We start from the raw sequence: 18,310 nt of genomic DNA on the forward strand, positions 1-18,310 counted from the left end.
TACACTCACCAGGTCAGACACCTCAAACTGGTAAGCGTTTCTAGTTGTAGGTCAACTAAAGCATGCCCAGTTTTATTATCAACGTGAAACTAGCCACTGTGGCAGCCCCTGGCATGCTTCAGTGTGGCACAGAGCAGCTTGCTTTAATGTTTATCCCCCTTATTTTCGGGGGGGCTTAAAGCTAAGATTCATGAGAGCAAAGCAGGCCACATCTTCTCCCCTTCTTTGATGCCAGTCTGAACACTGCTAGATCTTGCAATGTTTGGAACACTGATGTTCCTCTTGGCATAGACACAGACATACACTGCTTTGGAGGAAAAGAAAAGTCCTGCAGGGAAGAGTAATGGCTTATTTGCCTTCTAAATTGAATCGTGTTTACCTCACTTGAGAGTTATCAGTAAACCCTATTTCCTAAAGATTCATGCAGAGAGTTGCAGTGTCAACAGGCGATACCATCTCAATGCTGAATCTTGCAGACGTGCTGTGAATTGCAATGGAAGTACAACAGACTGCAGTAATAGCAGAAAATACTTTGGGTCAAATCATCTTTAAGGTGAATAATAAAAACAGGTTTTGCAGAGCAGCTTTTTATTAAAAATAGAATCAGATTTCAAAAATAATTATGTAATGCTTCTATAAAGGCAAACACCACTGGGAATGGTGTGAATGGTGTCATCATGGGTAACAGAGATTGTTATTGATAGTACTTTATCAACCTAAACACTCCTCAGTACAAAGACCAATTTTCACCCCCGCCTCCTTCTCATCAACCACCCACCAAAATCAATGACAGCTGATTCTATTTTAGACCTGGTATATACTGAAGACTATTATATTTCAGAAAAGTTTTTCATATGAAATAGCCCTGAAAAGAGCAATCATGACGTGATTGGCTAAAAATTAAATAGTATGAAATTGCATCTGGATTTTAAGAGGACAAACACTTAGGGAATTGGCAGCTAGAGTTAGCTGGAATAAGAGAATCATAGAAGTTAAATGTGGAGGAAGCCTGCAATTTCTTTCAGGCAGCAATGCCAAAACTCCCAAGAAAAAGCATTCCAAGGAGGAAAAAAATGAAGTAGAAGTCCTCCAGACTCATTAGGAGACACATGAGAAGCAAGCAGAGGAGGAATGGAAAGAAAAGGATAGAGTAATATTGTAATTCAAAATTGCTTCAAAATATTGCATCAGTCACAATAAAAACAAACATTAGAAAAATGTTTTCTTGCCATATAAAAAGAAAACTCTCACTTCACAGAGAGTCCAAGTTACAAACCAAGGCTGATCTAAAATGATACTTGGCACATAAAGCAACAGAATTGCATGTAAATTCAACAGCAAAGACTACATGATCATACAGGTGAACACTGTCAGACCCAACTTCATCAGCTGGAAAAATATAAAGGAAAGCCATAAATTAGAGACAGCATACAATTAAGTCACAAGGGGCTTCAGCAGAGATTTTTCTAGTAGAAATGAAAGCAGTGCCAATGTGCAAGGTAGCAAAGAGAAAGTATTTAAGAATTACTACACAATACTTGCTGGAAATCTAAATCTCCTTCTGACCATCACAGCAGAAGCCTGTCACTCCAGTACCCCTTCAGTCTCACACTCTCTTCTCATCCTATACTCAGTGCTGGCTACATCTTCAACTCTTGATTTCACTCTTCAAACTCCTTGTCCAGTACATGTGCTTTTTTTCTTTTCTCCTGAGCACGCTAACTTACTCATCTTCCCCCTGACCCAGTCATTGTCTTTATAAAGGAATATAAAGAAGTTTAACACTATCAACTTTCACATTACATTGAAGTGTAACAAACCAGGTTCCGGTACCTGACCAAAAACAATCAATGCCAGGCTCTAAGAGGTTCGCTTGCAGTACAGCTGAACGGTCCCTACCACAGGTAGGGTTAGTACAACAGCTAAGATTATTCTCCTATGGATTTAAATAGGCTTATGCTCACGACAGGATTGGAGGGAAGGGAGTTATTTGAGGGCAGGTTTCCAAAACTTGCCCTTACTGTCAAAATTCTATATTTTTAATGCCTTCCGCCCCCCGCTCGCCGCCCCCCCCCCCTTTCTTTCCAGTCTACAGGTTCAGCTACAACAAGTCACACATCAAGTAACAATGTCACTTCCACTTTACCAAGATCTTGTTTTAAAAGCTACTTTAAATTTCACCTGGGTCCTAGCAGTTTTTTAGCATTTTGCAGAAGCATTTTGCCTTGAATCACATTCTCACAGAATTAAACACAAAGATCTAGGTAAGATGAGGTTGTTTAAAAAAAATCATTTATATTCACAAACAGACATACACAGTTTAGCTTTGGCAACAATATGAACATATTAAACACCAAAAGAGAGTTTAGTGAAGTAATTCACTGAAGTACCACTGAAAGAAGCAATACACTTCTACCATGCACACTTCAAAAGATTTATATTAAATCAAAATTTGTTAGGAAGTCTGGGTAGACTTTCAAAGAGGGGGGCATGGACAGAAATGTTAAAACCAAAAAGCAAACAACCAAACAAAAGAAAATCCCCAAACCCCCCACCAAACTAGAAAACAGCCTACCAAATATGTTGGTGGAATGTCCTTTCCGGGCAATTGGTTTGAGCTCATTATGTCCCCATCCGTATTGCCTATAATTGTCCCAGGCATGCTTCATCATCTAAGAGATAGGGGTAGAAAAAACAAAGGATTTGATTACATCATAAAACTACTTGTACAAATACAATATTTTACTCCTTATTTGAGACTTCTTCTTTCACAGTCATCCCAGTACACTGATAATTACTTTGCTGATATTTCCATCTGTTACAGAAACCAGATTATACAGCATGAATAAATTTGGAAACAACTTCAAGTCTATTTGATTCAAGCTATAGAGCCTAATGCTCTGAATCAGGTAGTTTTCTTGTTCTTTCTTTTCCTTAAATATACACACAGACATTTAAGAACTCAAGCATCAGGAACTGTTGAAAAGTATTGGCTAATGTCTAAGACACTAATCAAAAGGAAAAAATAGCCACTAATACCTGAAGCATAGGAGGGAGTTATTTACACTGGTGCATCCAAGTATAACCATACAATCTTGCAAAAGGCACAATACATTTTTTTATTAGCAACACCTACTTGACAAAGATACACTGTCATACAGCCTCTACCAAAAGAAATGCCGGAAGCTTTGCTCTTTAGAAAGCATAATGAACACAGCAGTACAAAATTATTAGTATTTGCTCCACAAAACAGTCTCAACTCTTTGTAACAGATGTTTCCATCACCTAGCAAGCAAGTTACATCTAAGAAACAAAAGGTCTTGTGGACCCACAAGCATTAGTTGTGCACATCAGCTGCTAAGCAGTGCTTTTATGGATTTGCTAAAGCTTTTCAAAGTCCTTGCTTGTCGGTTACAGAAGAAATTCAGTGGCTACCAAACTGCAAAGCAAATACAATTAAAAAAAAAAAAAAAAAAATGAAAATTATCAGTTACCTAAACAGATCAAAGCAAGTAACAAAGACTCCAAAAGACACTGCCCCAGACACAGGAAGAGTTGGGAATAAGCCAGATCTAAAACAGTGGCCATGCAGCCATATCCACAACATCTTACATATTTTTACATTACACCTTCAAAATGGTATTAAAATATTGTTACTATGAAGAAAAAACCCAAGAAAATGTATAGGACTTAAATCACAATCCCCGCAAGTTTAAGAAATACTCTTTAAGAGGAGAAACTATGCTAATGTAACTAACAGACCAAGACTAACCCTTTAAGAAACTGATTATATCAGGGCAAGTAAAGTTTGCACTAAAATTTACAAGACTAGTTTTCTTATTTTAATCACAGGGTCACCGTGCTTATAGAAAACAGGATGAGCTGCCTAAAAGGTCAAGTGCAGCCAGCTGCCTTAGCAGCACTCCCTCACATAGATGCAGTTCTCTTACTGAGTTCAGGATATAATGGAAGTCAGCATCAAACTGCGTGCTGAGACATGCCCTGTCTCCCTGCAACCATTAAGAGATCCCTGCCTAACCTACACGGCTGTAATTCCTTCAACTGTAAACCCCCTCTAAATTTCCCATGGCTCAGTTAACTCACACCCAGACAATAAATGTGAACCACAGCAAAGGTATACGCACAGGCCTAGCAGCTGGGGAGCACTCCTGTGTTAAACCGACATCAACCTAGGCACAGATGTCCCTCTCAAGATGCCAGAGGTCCCACTCCTACTGCTTGTCAAAGTCAGCTCACGTGTTGCTTTTTGTATTTGCACTAAAAGATTCTGACACCTGATTAGGCAATAATACTGTATCGTTTCTTTTAGTGTCATCAACCTGCAACGTAAGAAAAAGAGGATGCAAATATTATACTAAAAGAGGACAGAAAAGCCATTTCATTAGCATTCACGAATTCCTTACTGTTTACAAAGCATGTATCAAACTGACCATTTCATAGCTATTAGAACCTCAAGATGACTAAGGTAAAATGATCCTCTCTTGACAGGCAACAACACTACAGCATGACAAACATAATAAAAGCCTGATCACAGGCAGAAGTTCCTTCAAGATCTCTTACTAACTTTATCCAGAATCAACCTACAGATTTTTATATAGTATTGTTCATCAACTTAAGATCACAGAATCAAGAATCACAGCCTCATTCGTCAGGAAAGGACCTCAGGATGTCTCTAGTTCTACCTCCTGCTCAAAGCAAGATCAGTTACAGGATCAGACTGGGCTACTCAAGGTTTTATCCAGTCAAAATGAGACAGTCAAGACCACTGTGAAGTGTTCTGCTCTAACTCATGGCTTGCCAGTCCACTTGGGAAAACACACACCTACAGTTTTAGAAGGCACTAGATGGTGAAACTAAAGAATTACTGACCACTCTGCTCTATGTGAGTTTGGTAACAGATGGATGTCTACACAACAAGGTGACCATGACATGGCAGATCTAACCAACTTGCTTCCACAAAAGGGAAACTGAGCTTTTGAGACCTTTGGATGTGCCAAATCTTTCATGAAGAATAATCAAATGACCACTGATATTTTATCTTTTTTAAAATCGTAAAGTGTAGGCAAACACCAGTATAGACCAGAACCAGTTAAGTCCAAAATAAGAACAACAACTTGTTTCCTCATGGGAGAATGTTAATTGTGGAATATTTCACTGTCCCAGTTTGCTTGTGAGAGGAAGGTACAGATTTTGCTACAGACTATTTAGTTCTGAGAAAACCCAAGAAAATTATGGAAACAAAAGGGCTAAACCAGAACACACCACAGTCTGTTTCCATATCCCCAAGAGAAAATTCATCCTAAGATAAAATTCCATTAAGATAGAAACTGTAAAGGAGTCAGTTTCACCAGATTCATGAATTAATGCAAAAGTAACTTAAGAATACACTGCTGAGACCAGAAACTGATGAACACAGGAGACTGACACAGTTGACTGAATCATCTAAGGTCTAAGATATGAAATCATCTTTTGAGGAGATTAAGTTCCTTTGATAAATACAGACAAATGTTCTATCCTGTTCCATCTACCTCCCCATGCAGTCTACAAAGAACATGGTGTTATAAGTTCTCAAAAACATTTTGACTTCACTACATTAACTTGTCAATTGATTTTTTTCCAGATGAACACTGGGTATTACTCTGGGACACAGCTCACTACCACAAAGTGAGCAGACTTCAGGGTCTCATGTTCGCAGATGACTGCATGTTACATACATGTGAGAAACCCCACAGCTCTTGTACACAATATTAAGTTTTGTAAGGATGACATGCCAAGAGATCTTATAACAACATGGAGATTTCTGTTACTGCCTGAGCTAGTAGCATGATACACTATAGATACAGCATCTATACTACTGGAAGCAGTTGTGCACTCAGAAGCTTTTGAGACATAGAATATGACAAATGCATTTGCCAGCTAAAAATTGAACAAAGGATGCCACTTTGGCTCAGGAAGTACAAGCAATGTGAACTCCTGATCTGAAAAACAGGATTCTCCCTGTGATTGTGCCAGGTAGAATTTGCATAGCGAAGGATGGAAATGGTGAAGAAGAGCCGCAGGTATAAATAGGCTTTTCTTCAAAAAACCCTGGTCTTTAAGAGGGGAGAGAGGTCTCAGAAACTGACTGGAACATCAGCACTAATAATAATACACAGAAGGTAAAAATACTTGCAACAAAACATCCCCAAGCCTGAAAGAACCCATGACAGAGGCATCTTAAGCTCAGTAGACTGGGAATAACAAGCTGGTCCAAGCATGAATCAATAATTGTGAAAAAGGCAAGGCATAGATTTCCATAACTGAAATTTCCATACCTGACAGCAGTTCATCAAAGTCAGTGCTTGGAGCTTGATGGCGTATCATATAAAGATCTTCCAATCTGTCCACCAGAGAACAAATAGTTTTAGTGATGGACTTTTTACGGACACTTCTCATCCCAGATTCTGCTTTTGAAAGCAAAATCATTCATAGGGGATAGGTCCAGTGAATATCAGTCTTGAAAATGTTTATTATGGGACGCACTACATACAACAGCCAGCAAGATGTTGTTGCATGTGCAAGTTGATAATTCTACAAAAAGATGAATTTGGACTCTGCTGAAAGCAAGCCAGAATGGCAAGAAGCACGGCATGTCAAATGAAAATGCTTTTGTAGGTACACCATTATCTGGATGCTTTTACTGACTTTAGAACACGTTCATAGGATTTTATCTTCTGTAGTCACTAGGAAATCAGGTTTTTATAGAGACAGAGTGATAATGATGCCTTTTGACAAAATCATAATTGCAACAGTAAAAGGAGGTTACAGTAATTGAAGAGAGACTTTAGTAAGGGAGTTCTATCACTACAGCAGCAAGTTAGAAATAACAATTCAAACCACAGACTGGTTCAAAAGCCCCTTTCCACTCCTCAAAAAATGGGCAGACACGTAGCAAACAGAAAATAAGAGTCCTGAAAAATAAGCAAAGGAAACAATTTACTGGCAAATTGCAATACTACTGGTTGTGCCTAGAAATGAGAAGCTTACCCTCTTCCTGCCCTTCCATAAGGAATGTGCATAAGAGACAGCAAATACAGTTTGCTTTCAAAAGAATGTGTTCTGTTTAAGGGTAGGTTTTCAAGAGATTTATATAAACCACCTTCAAGTTCTGTTTTAAAATTAACCAAGGACTTGCTAGACAATATCACTGCTCAAGTGGCAGATTAAAAATTAATAACCACTTTCCTACTGTTTGTAGAGAATATTTTTTGGACATGAAAGAATGATCTTTTCCTTGTATAGGTACTCACATTTCTGAAGAAACCTAGAAAAATCATACAGGTTATTTTATTCTGGGAGCTACACATCTCTACCTAAAGAGAAATTATTTCAGGCATCAGTCTATGACTCCTTCATGCATTTCTGAACACTGCCAATGAAAAAGTCTGTTTGGAACATGCTCCTAACACACACAGAAAGCTGAGGAGTTATTTTTTACTGATGAATCTGGTAACAAATCAATTACTAAAATAAAACTGGTTACCAAATGTATACAAAATGGGAAGCTTGTCCTTTTCTGTTGGCAGGAAATACTTGAAGTCTAAGATGCCTGATGGAACTCTCAGGCCAGTGGGAACTGGAACAGTAGATGTAAAGATCTAAAACTTGGAGAGCTGACAGCAGTGAACCAACTGCTCAGGTTTGTACAAGAAAGCCAAGCACTTTTTTCAACTTCGCGTGTCTTAACGGTTTCAAGAAATACAGGTACCCATGGTTTTGACTGATCCTGTGGTGCTCAGAAAGCTCCCAGATAATCTTTGTGAACAACCAGGACTGCACATCAGCCAGCAGAAAGCAGCTCCTTTCTTTCAGTCCTGCCTTCTTCCAGTCTTGCCTTTTCCATCAAACTAAACATCTTCATCAGCTTATCCATCTACCTCCGCCAGTTTTACTTTTTGAAGTTGAGAGACTACAACTACATGAAAGCATGCAAGATGCAGAAGCACCTTAGCTTCACATGCTGCAGCAAGAACCTTGCCTGTTCTCTTCTCCTTTCCTAAAATACTGAATATTTGCATTTTTGTCTGCTATTAAGCACTACAGTGACATTTCCAAAGAACTATTATAAACACAAGCGCTCGTTCTCAAGTGGTAATAAGTCACATCACAGCTTTTCATATTAAGCATGAAGTTGGAATTTCTTCCCTCTCCAACCCAAATATGTATCATATTACATTTAGCTGAGAAATAAAAGGGGAGATAATCACTCAGTCCCATGAGATTTTTCTGCAGTTCTTCAGTTTTCTACTCCAAATCTCCATGTTGGCAGCAAAAATTGATCATACCATTCTTCATCCACTTACAAACTCTACGTAATTGATTTGTCTAATTTAGTGCATGGATGCCTAGCTCTGTGGTCTCCAGCACCATTTACCTGTACTCTCCAGTTCCTGCCTTCTAAGCAGTTTCTCCAGGCAGGGACACAATCCTCCATCCCATGGCTGCTTAGTTCAACTGCTGTAAGTGATGAACCTTGCCAAATATGTTTTTAAAAGTTATATATATAATCATATCTCCCCTTGTTCACATGCTTGGTGACTTTCAGGGATTTTCTAAAGCTTTGCGCATCATGACATCATTAAAAATATACTGGGAAATCTCACGTATCTCTGTGCTCAACAACCCTATTCCCTGTTCTAGTTTCTGTTAATCTGCAGTTCATTCATCAGGCATAGGGGTCTGCAGTTCTTTGATCTCCCCTTAAATCCTTTTAAAAAATGGATGTCTTGTTAGTCACCTTCTAGTCCTCTGGTAACAAAGCAGAAGACAACAGCAGGTGCTAGCAGTGCAAATCAAGAATCCACATCTCAGGCTAAACTATGTCAGAGTAAACTATTGCAAGTTTCAGGTATTACAGTATGGTCTATGTCTTAATGGAACACACCATAAGAGGTTACTCATGAGCTACCAGTAGCTCACATTGTGTATCAATGACATCGTTACTATCAGTAATTCCCAGATGTAACATCATCAGGAAAACTATGTTAAAGGACATGCTGCCATATATTCTATGGAATTGCAAGAAACACAACACAAAACAGCAGATATTATGCAATGATAACTAACAACAAGTAGAATTTTTACTGTATTTAAGAGAATGCTCTTGCTTTCCAATCAAAGTCTCCATAGCTGCAAAAAACATTGTCACTTGTGTAATAGATCTTGTATAATTTAATATAGACTTCTCTTCCATCTAGCCATAATTCATTATTTTTGCTAGCAACATTTCCGTAGCAAGGTCAAATCAGGTATCTCAGCACCTTTTGGGCTTACCCAATTGTGAAGAGAAATCATTTACCTGGGGTTTTACTCATTTTTCTTTATTATATCAGGGAAGTGAAATAGAATCATAGATTAGGTAGCACTGGAAAGGACCTTAAAGATTATTTAAGTTCCAATCCCCTTGAAATATTTCCTTGTATTCTTGACTTTATTTTACATTTATGAATTTTAAATATTGCAAATGTGCTGGTTCATTGTTGAAAGACAGCTTCTTCTCACAGTAGTCTGGAAAAAAGGTATCTTTTATAAGGAAGACCTTCCCAAATTTGTAACATGCTTCCAAGAATGCACAAGTGCTGAAGAACTCTGTAATTATGACGACTTGAGTAAGCTGAATCATTCTTTAAATATCCTCAAATACAAACTTGCATTCCTTATTAGAAGCACATTTTAAGTTACCAACCAAAGCAATCTATCCAGATGTGCAGCTGGAATACAGCCCCATCCACATTAGGAGGTTTATTTTCATCCTTCAGTTCAAACTAAATAAATACACCAAGCTACAGACTTTCTCATAGACATAAATTGAAGATTTACAAATGTAAAATGAGTTATTTACACAATCATCCCAACATGCCAGGACACAACTTTGTGCAGGGCTATTCCTAACTTGCCTGTACTGGCTAAAGTGGTAATTGCACAATTTTCATTGTAATGTACCCATTGAAAATTAGTTTACCAACAGGCTTGATCAAAGGGAGTCCATCCTTTCCTTACAGACATTTTACTTGTTTGGTAAAAATAAGATAAGCATTACAAAAAAATGCAGGGAAACTTACTTAAAGTCAACTTAGTAGCCATCAACATGGTGAATTACATTTGAGAATGCAGAACATAGAGAATTCAAAGAGTGCAAGTAAAACCACTTAATAAACTATGTGTGCACATATGTATAGTTATACATATCTACGTATCTGTATGTACAGAATCAAACACTTATCTGCACACACACTTAGATACAAAATGTGTGTGTGTATATTTTATACAAAACACACACAGCATGGTATGTTACGTTAAATACTGAAAAATATAGGTCATAATACTCATTGTGCTTCATTGCTATTGGGATCAGTGCCAGAAGCAGTGAGCTACAAAACACAATGCAAACCTCTTAACACAATAGATTTGTATTACTAAAAGTTGATGTCCTAACCAACTAGAAATCCAAGTAAGTTTGAACAAGTAAACAAAAAGAGTATAAAGCGTCAGCAATAACAAAATCATTCTGAATTGGTCTCAGATGCTGGAAAAGGTCCCCAAGTCACAGAAGGCAACCTACTTGGCTAGGTCAGAAAGCCTGCAATTACAACACAAATGAATAGTAACTATGAATAGAGAAGTTATGCAGTATAAAAAGACCTCTACATGATTAAGTATTTCTTCTGCACAGCTCTTTTCTCAGTAAGCACACAAAACAGAATGCAGGTAAAAGGACACTTACTATTTTTAACCTGATTTCTTGAGAATCAGACTTATGCAATCTTGCTGACTGTACATATATCTTTTGCCATATCCATTTGCAGTAGCCTTTGAATTTGGATCTATTCTCTCACTAAACCTGACCTTTACAGAGTTGGAGGAACCAGATTCCTGGGACCTCTATGGGGTCTAAAGGGAGAGGAGAAAAAAATATCTAATGCTAGATAAGGTAGACAGACACAGATTCACAAGTTACTACCCCAACAGAGAAGAAGGCTGTTATAATCCAACCCTTTATTCCTTGAGATGGGCAGCATTTAGCATGCAGGCATATTAGCCACTCCTCCCAGTTCTGTCTTCAGCAAACTTGCTGAGGGTATATTCTGTCCCATCATTCAGATCATTAATGAAGGTGTTGAATAAGACTGGACCTAGAAGCAACCCCTGGTATACACCACTAGTTACCAGCCTCCAAATAGAGCTCACGTAACTCATCACCACCCTCTGGGCCCAGCCATTCACCAGTTTTCAACCCGCCACACTGTCTGCTTATCTAGCCCATCCTTTATCAGCTTCTCTGTGAGGATTTCGTGGGAGCTACAGAAAGTAACATAGCCTTACCAACGTCTAGGAAGACAATATCCACTGCTCACCACTCCTTTACTAAACCTGTCATTTAACTGTACAAGTTCATGAGGAGGGTTGGCCATGATTTCACCTTTGTCAATCCATGCTGGCTACTCCCAATCACTCTCAGGCCCATGAACAAGAAAGTATTTCCAGGATTAGCTGCTCTATAGCGTTCCCAGGGATTGATATAAAGCTGCCCAGCCTTCAGTTCTCTGGATCCTCCTTCTAGCCCTTCTTGAAGGCAGGAATGATATTTGCTTTCTTCCAGTCTTCAGCCACTTCTCCCAGTCACTATGATCACTCAAAGATTACCAAAGGTCTTGCAATGACATCAGCCAGCTCCCTCAGCACTCCTGCGTACACCCCATAATGCCCATAGACTTACGTATCTACAGTTTGCTTAAGTATTTCTTCAGTCAATTCTCTTCCATTAAGGGTACGTGTCTGTCTTGCTCCAGATTTCCCAGCGGTCACCAGGGCCTAGGATTCCTGAAGGCCAGTCTTATCAGACCAGACTGAGGCAAAAGAGAACCTCAGCTTCTTCCAAGTCTGCTGTCACTAGTTCCCTTGCCTCATTCACCAGCAGGCCCACATACTCTTTACTCTTCCTTTTGTCACTTGTGTACTTATAGAAGCCCTTTACTTTGCCTTTGACATCCCTTGACAGATCAGCTTGTAACGAGACTTCGGCTTTCCTAACCCCATCTCTGCAAGCTTAGACAGTATCTCTGTATTCCTCCCTAGCTCACTGTCCATGTTTCCACCTTCTTTATGCTTCCTTTACATATTTGAGTTTTGGGAGAGCTTCTGGCAGTTTTACCTGAATTCCTGCTTATTGGGATCGACCACTTTTGAGCGTGGTGGAAGGGATCCTTCAATATTAACCAGCTTCCTTAGGCTCATCTTCCCTCCAGGGCCTTATTCCAAGGGATTCTACAAAGCATATATTTAAAAAGGCCAAAATCCACTCTCCTGAAGTTCAGGATTGTGAGCTTACTTTTTGCCCTTCTCCCTCCTTTCAGGATTCTGAACTCCACTATCTCATCACCCCTACAGGCATGGCTGCCTTGGAACTTAACATCCTCAACAAGCCCCTCCTTCCTTGTAACCATGAGGTTTAGTAGAGCACCTCTCCTCATTGGCTGTAATATCATTTGGAGGACAAAGTTGTCATAAATGCACTCCAGAATACTCTCGGATTGCTTATGGATTGCTGTGTCTCCAGCAGATACCGAGTTGAAGTTCCCCCATGAAGACCAGGGCCTGCAAATATAACACTGTTCCAATTTGTACAGCACCTCATCTAGTTGTTATTCCTGGTCAGGTGGAATGTCACCCATAAAAGTCTGTTCTTTAATATTTACCCAAAAGCTCTCACTTGGCTCACCATCCATCCACTGGCAGAGCTCCAAGCACTCCAAGCTGCCCTCCCACATAAAAGATGACTTTACTCTCTTGTTTTCCTGGCCTGCTGTAGAGTCTGTAGCCTTCCAGTGCAATACTCTAGTCATGCAAGTCATCCCACCATATCTCCATCCATCTCCATCCATCTCCACATCTCCAAGCAAGATCCCAGCTCTGCAACTGCACAGAGATCCCTGACTCATCACACTTATTCCCCATGCCTCATTCATTATTGTATATGCATTTCAAAGAGGTATCCTGGCAATACACAGATTTCCAGAAATGGTTCTGGGGATTTCTCTGTAATGGTGCCTTGTAGGCACTTCCTTGCTCATATGCAAATACTGGGTGACCCTGCTTAATCCCTGTTTTTGTTGATTTTGTGATCCCCGTCTGTCACATCACTGCAGGCCCTTTGCTCATCCACCCTGTCAGTCACTTCCCCACAACGCTGCCAGTTACTTTCTCCCTCCCCATCATTCCTAGTTCAAAGCCCCCCTTACAAGGTCTGCCATCCTGCTAGCAAAGATGCCTTTGTCCTGCCTTAGTAACATGGATCCTCTCTCACAGACAGAAAGCAGCATCCCATGATTGTGGAACCCAAGACCCTGGTAACACTACCAGCTCCATAAGCAACTGCTGACGTGCACTGCCAGTGCCCTCTTCCTCACACCCTTTCCCTTTATTGGCAGGGCCAAGGAGACTACTACCCAGGCCCCCAGGTCCCTCACAATCATACCCAGAGCTCTAAAGTCAGTACATATGCAAAACTGATATCGTATGCAGTAAAATACATACCGACTTGGATGTAAAACTTACATATCCATTCATTTCAGCACTTCTCAGAGGACTCTATGGACTTTAACAATCCAAGGACACAAAACAAGTATTTCAGTGTATAGATAAACTATCCTGCATGGGATTAGTACAACTATTGGGTGCAATATACTATTTTAACAAGAATCTGAAATGAATGCTCAAAGTAAGACAATACTGTGAAACCTTAGGCTGAAATGAAAGAAAACCTGAACCCTGAGGGGGTAAAAGAATTATGAATTTTTCCTTATAGACTGGGTAAAAATTACCTTCTCAAGGAAACAACTCATTAAAAAAAGAGCACTATGTAATGATTACATTTAAACTGCAGCAAAAAAATATTAATATCATTTAAAGGACATAATAATGGATATTAAGTGCAAAAAATTCCAAGTGCTATGCAATTTGTATCTAATTTAACTTGGAAAGTAAGCCAGTGATTTCCGAAAAATGAGTTCTGTTAATTTCTTTGCATTAACCACAATAAAAAGACACATCTTAAAACCTTTCTTGAAAACTATACAAGTTACATACACCCTCTTATAAAAGCACTTTTTCCACCTTTTACTTAATATGAAAAAAATCACTAACATTAATACAAAGCTAATGTTTAGCAGCAAGAATAATTAAGATGTGTTTATTCTTTAAATAGCAGTTATTTAAAAATCATAGCAGTTTTAAAGCCAGAACAGCAAGCTAATATGCTACAGAAGTGCTTCAGACCATATATAGCAAGCAGGTAGAAAATCTTTACTTCTCAAAGTTGTCACTTTCAGAATATTAATTAAGTGGCCTACTCATAAATAGTCCTTATTGAAATAACTTAATTAATAGCTTGTATTAAGAATATAGATGAATTACACAATTCTGTGAATGAGCTACAATTGAGAACACAATGTAACACTAAACATAAACATCAGAACCAAGAGACATGCAAAAACCAAGGCATGCAGATTCTGCTCCTGGTTTATTCTATGACCATAAGATGCTTCCCTCCCTGTGCTCAGTAACCATTCTTCTTATAGAAAGCTTTCAAACACTTTACAAAGCTCTTTTAGTAGCCTTCCACCTTTATTTTTATTTAAAAAAAAAAAAAAAAAATCAAAATACGTATTTTAAAAATATTCAAGTGCTGCAAAAGCACTTCTTATACAAAGGTCTGTTAAAAAGGGACTTCACCAAGTTGGTTTTTGGAAAGAAAAAGTAGCAATAAATTTTCTGTAAAAGTGTACAGAAACTAGTTCCCTGTTTGGATGTTTTCCAGTTTTCCCCTGACTGCAAAAGCCCATGCGCACGTTACAAACTACCCCCAAGTCAACCCACTTCTATATAGTTTGTCCACCATTTGATACTAGTCAAAGTAGGCTATACAAATTCTTTTTTTTTTTTTCCCCTCAATTTAAACCACCTAAAGCTGTTCCGTAAAAGTCAAGTTCCTCAAATATGCATCAGAACACCTAGAAGTCAAACAAGGCATGAGCCAAATGCCTTCTCAGGATCACCTGCAATTCTGAAGCCATTTATGCAGCCTTCAGAGAGCTAGAAGTTTCCCTGTGCTACTTTTCTGGTCTCAATCCAGGCAACCATAATGTCTTGCATGTCAGAAATGCCATGTATGCTAGGTGTAGACCTCTGTTAGAAATACCACCTCCTGGAACTTGTTCTTTCTTTCCTAAGTCTCTGCCTCATCTACAAAGACTATTTGTATTAGTCTACACTGGTTACAACAAACAGTGAGAGAAGACCTTGGTGATGATCATAACATATTTCAAAACGCACTTTGCATCTCTGGAATTGCTGCAGCCTTCTGTGATACACCTGATGTTGTCAAAAACAGGTTTTGGGCAAAATACTCTTCATCTGACACTGTAGACTATGTTTTCTCAGACGTGCTGTATTCATTGCAACATGGCAGATGCCAAAATCCAAAAGTGGAGCCAGAGGCCAAACAAAAATGTCAATGTACCAACAATGGGTTCTTCAGCATTATCATTTGTCCACTCTCACTAGCACACCTTCCACTCCTGCATTCTACAACTTCACGCATCTAGCTGTAGAAGTGATAAGCTGCTGCCCTACATCTAAAAAGATCAGCAATCCTGGAGATCCCCTAGTAGATACAGTACTAACAAGACTGACTCAATGAAGGTAATTCACACAACGAAGACCAATTTCCATCATGCAAGTGTGATCCGGGACTGTTCAAGCACTGCGGTGACACTATTGAAGACTCATCAATACAAAGGTAGGATCATCCTAACTGAAGTACCCACTGAAGGCACAGTCCCATAAAAATCTTCGATCTATGAAATTACACTAGGAGCCATCAACAAGTTATGCAATAAAAAACCCAGCTCGTCAGTGTGACTCATATGTAGGCTGATCACCAAAAAAAGTAAGCCTTTTACAGCACGAGATTTGTGGGTACTGCAGCTAAGGATCACCAGAGCTACTACCTGGTTATCCTTAGTCACCAACTACCCTGAACTTCTTACTCACAAATTGCTATACTCTCACATTTAGATCAGCAAAAAATATCCAAAATTTATACTTATGTCACCAAGAAAATTGCCATTCTGTATTAACCTATAGCTCCTCATCTCCTCTCAGTCTGCATGCTGACCAACCCACCTCAGAAACGCAAATACTAATTTTCAATCCTACCTCCAATTCCAGGCTTGATCTATAAGAACTTTAGTTGATTATTTCTTCTGATTCTTCATTGTTAGCTGAGCTCAGTCCTTCCATATTACTTTGTCAATTCAGTTTTACTCTACCCATTAAATTCATCAGTGCCAAACTCAAATGTATGTACATATAGCAATATGTAGTTAAAATTAGGAAGCGTTGACAACTACGTGACCATGCCATTTACTGTTCACCCTACAGAAGACATTTTGAAAAGCAAGACCCTCTGTATCTTCTCAGAGGACACAGTTTTGAAAAGCAGTAGAGCCTTCTGAAATCCACAATTCAGTGCTGTCCTTTGGGAAACAGCCCTAACCAAGCAGGGTCAAGAGGGTCCAATATGACACACATCATCTTAGTCAGAAGTACTTTTGCAGTAGCTAACACAATAGGCATGCCTTCCGGGAAGCATTTGCTACTTGAGAGATTCAAGTAGTGATACAGCTCCATGATGCATCACTCTTATCGTAAGCAGTTGTTATTTAATAAGGGTGGATTTCATCTAGTCATTATTAATATACAAAGTAAAATACCAACTTGGGTGATCTACCCACAGCATGGCACACTCTCCAGCTGCAACTCCTCCCTATTATAAGGACAGGTACAACTGACCTATTTTTGTTTAGTTTTATGAGCTAATTAAACATAGATTACAATAAAAGGCTTTGCTGATGGAACTGCCAAGTGCTGCGGCCCTCGATGTTCTTTAATGGCAGACTCTGGGCTTGTCTACTTCTGGCCTGAACCCAAATTTTAGGCATAAAACTAATGAGATAGGGGAGGGGGGAGGGGAGGGGGAAGTGGCTTCAATGTTCCTGCTATCCCAGTTAGAAGTGCAGACTCTGAAAATGCCTGGCACTAATAATAGGAAATTGGCATTGCCAGGACAAAAGAGGACAATGACTCTCACTGCAAACCAGGAGTGGAAACAGTAAGACCAGAAACAGCAATTCACACAGATAAGCTGCCACAGAACCAAAAGCCTAAGCATCTTAGTTTGAATGTTTTACAGGTTGAGGCAATCTATTTAAATGAAATCCTAGGTTTTAGACCCATTTAAATTTTATTTTGAAAAGCATGTCATAATTCAGTAATCGGCAAATTTTAGCAGCAGGTCTTTATTTTCCCTTATATTTTCAATCCACTTTTTCAACATTTTAAAATACCTTGTATCACACTAACATATCGTTTCCTTTGAACGGAATCTGACAAAGTCAGGCTCTGCTTTAAAGATGCAATTGTTGCTGTTCTGTGTGTTAAGGACAAACCCACTTTGAACCCATATCAATAAGTTGAAGAAACCCTTAAAATAACTTTTAAGTTGTTATCCAGTGAAATATTAACACCCCAACATGCAACAATGCTGATGTTCATTAGTACTTGATGTGCACTTTTAGCTTACTGTTTATTGAAAAAGATTTTTGCAGTCCCCTTTTTAATATAAATCATAACAACTAAACAGCATATAAATAACTGCTATCATATACAAGAAGGGGTAGAACCACACCATCACCATCATCTTTACCTCTTTAATCTTGTTCCTCTTCTCTCGGATATCCGGGTCTGCTGGTTCTCCACTGTTTATCCCTATAAGATTTGGTAAAGGAACAGGGGGCAGTGGCTTGCTGTCTTTCTTTTTCAATTCTTGCACTACTTTGTTCTTTTCTGTCTGAATCTCAGCTTGAATCTCATCACGTGATTTCTTCAACTTCTCCTTAGCCTCTTCCAGAGCCTTTTCATGATCTGCTCGGATCTTATTTCTCAGACGTTCCTCTTCTTCTCTAGAGACACAAATGCTAGTCAGCATCACATTAATAAAAACCACATTGCTTATAATCAAAATGCAGCTTCAAAACAGAAGCCACATCCAAGCTGCATTACTCTAAGTAATTCTAATGACTCAGACAAGTTTACTTTATTATGTTCGTGCACAATCCTCCAGTCCTTTTGCCATGAACCCCAGAAGAACAGCGCACACATCAGCAACATTATTGTGGAAAAATACATCATT

At 39.0% G+C, this 18,310-nt stretch overlaps 1 protein-coding gene across 1 annotated transcript in view; it reads right to left on the bottom strand.

Moving 5' to 3' along the window:
• Window positions 1-18,076, bottom strand: part of MAN1A2 (mannosidase, alpha, class 1A, member 2) — a 114,281-nt gene extending 96,205 nt beyond the window's left edge. The window contains exons 1-2 of the mRNA XM_010020372.1: window positions 17,825-18,076; window positions 2,576-2,672 (exon numbers count right to left, since the gene is read on the bottom strand). Coding sequence (XP_010018674.1) covers window positions 2,576-2,672 — 97 coding nt within the window. The 5' untranslated portion in view covers window positions 17,825-18,076. The remainder of the gene's footprint in view (window positions 1-2,575; window positions 2,673-17,824) is intronic.
• Between the last annotated feature and the right edge of the window lie 234 nt (window positions 18,077-18,310).

Source organism: Nestor notabilis, unplaced genomic scaffold, assembly GCF_000696875.1.
Source record: "Nestor notabilis isolate BGI_N333 unplaced genomic scaffold, ASM69687v1 scaffold1948, whole genome shotgun sequence".
Lineage (NCBI taxonomy): Eukaryota > Metazoa > Chordata > Aves > Psittaciformes > Psittacidae > Nestor > Nestor notabilis.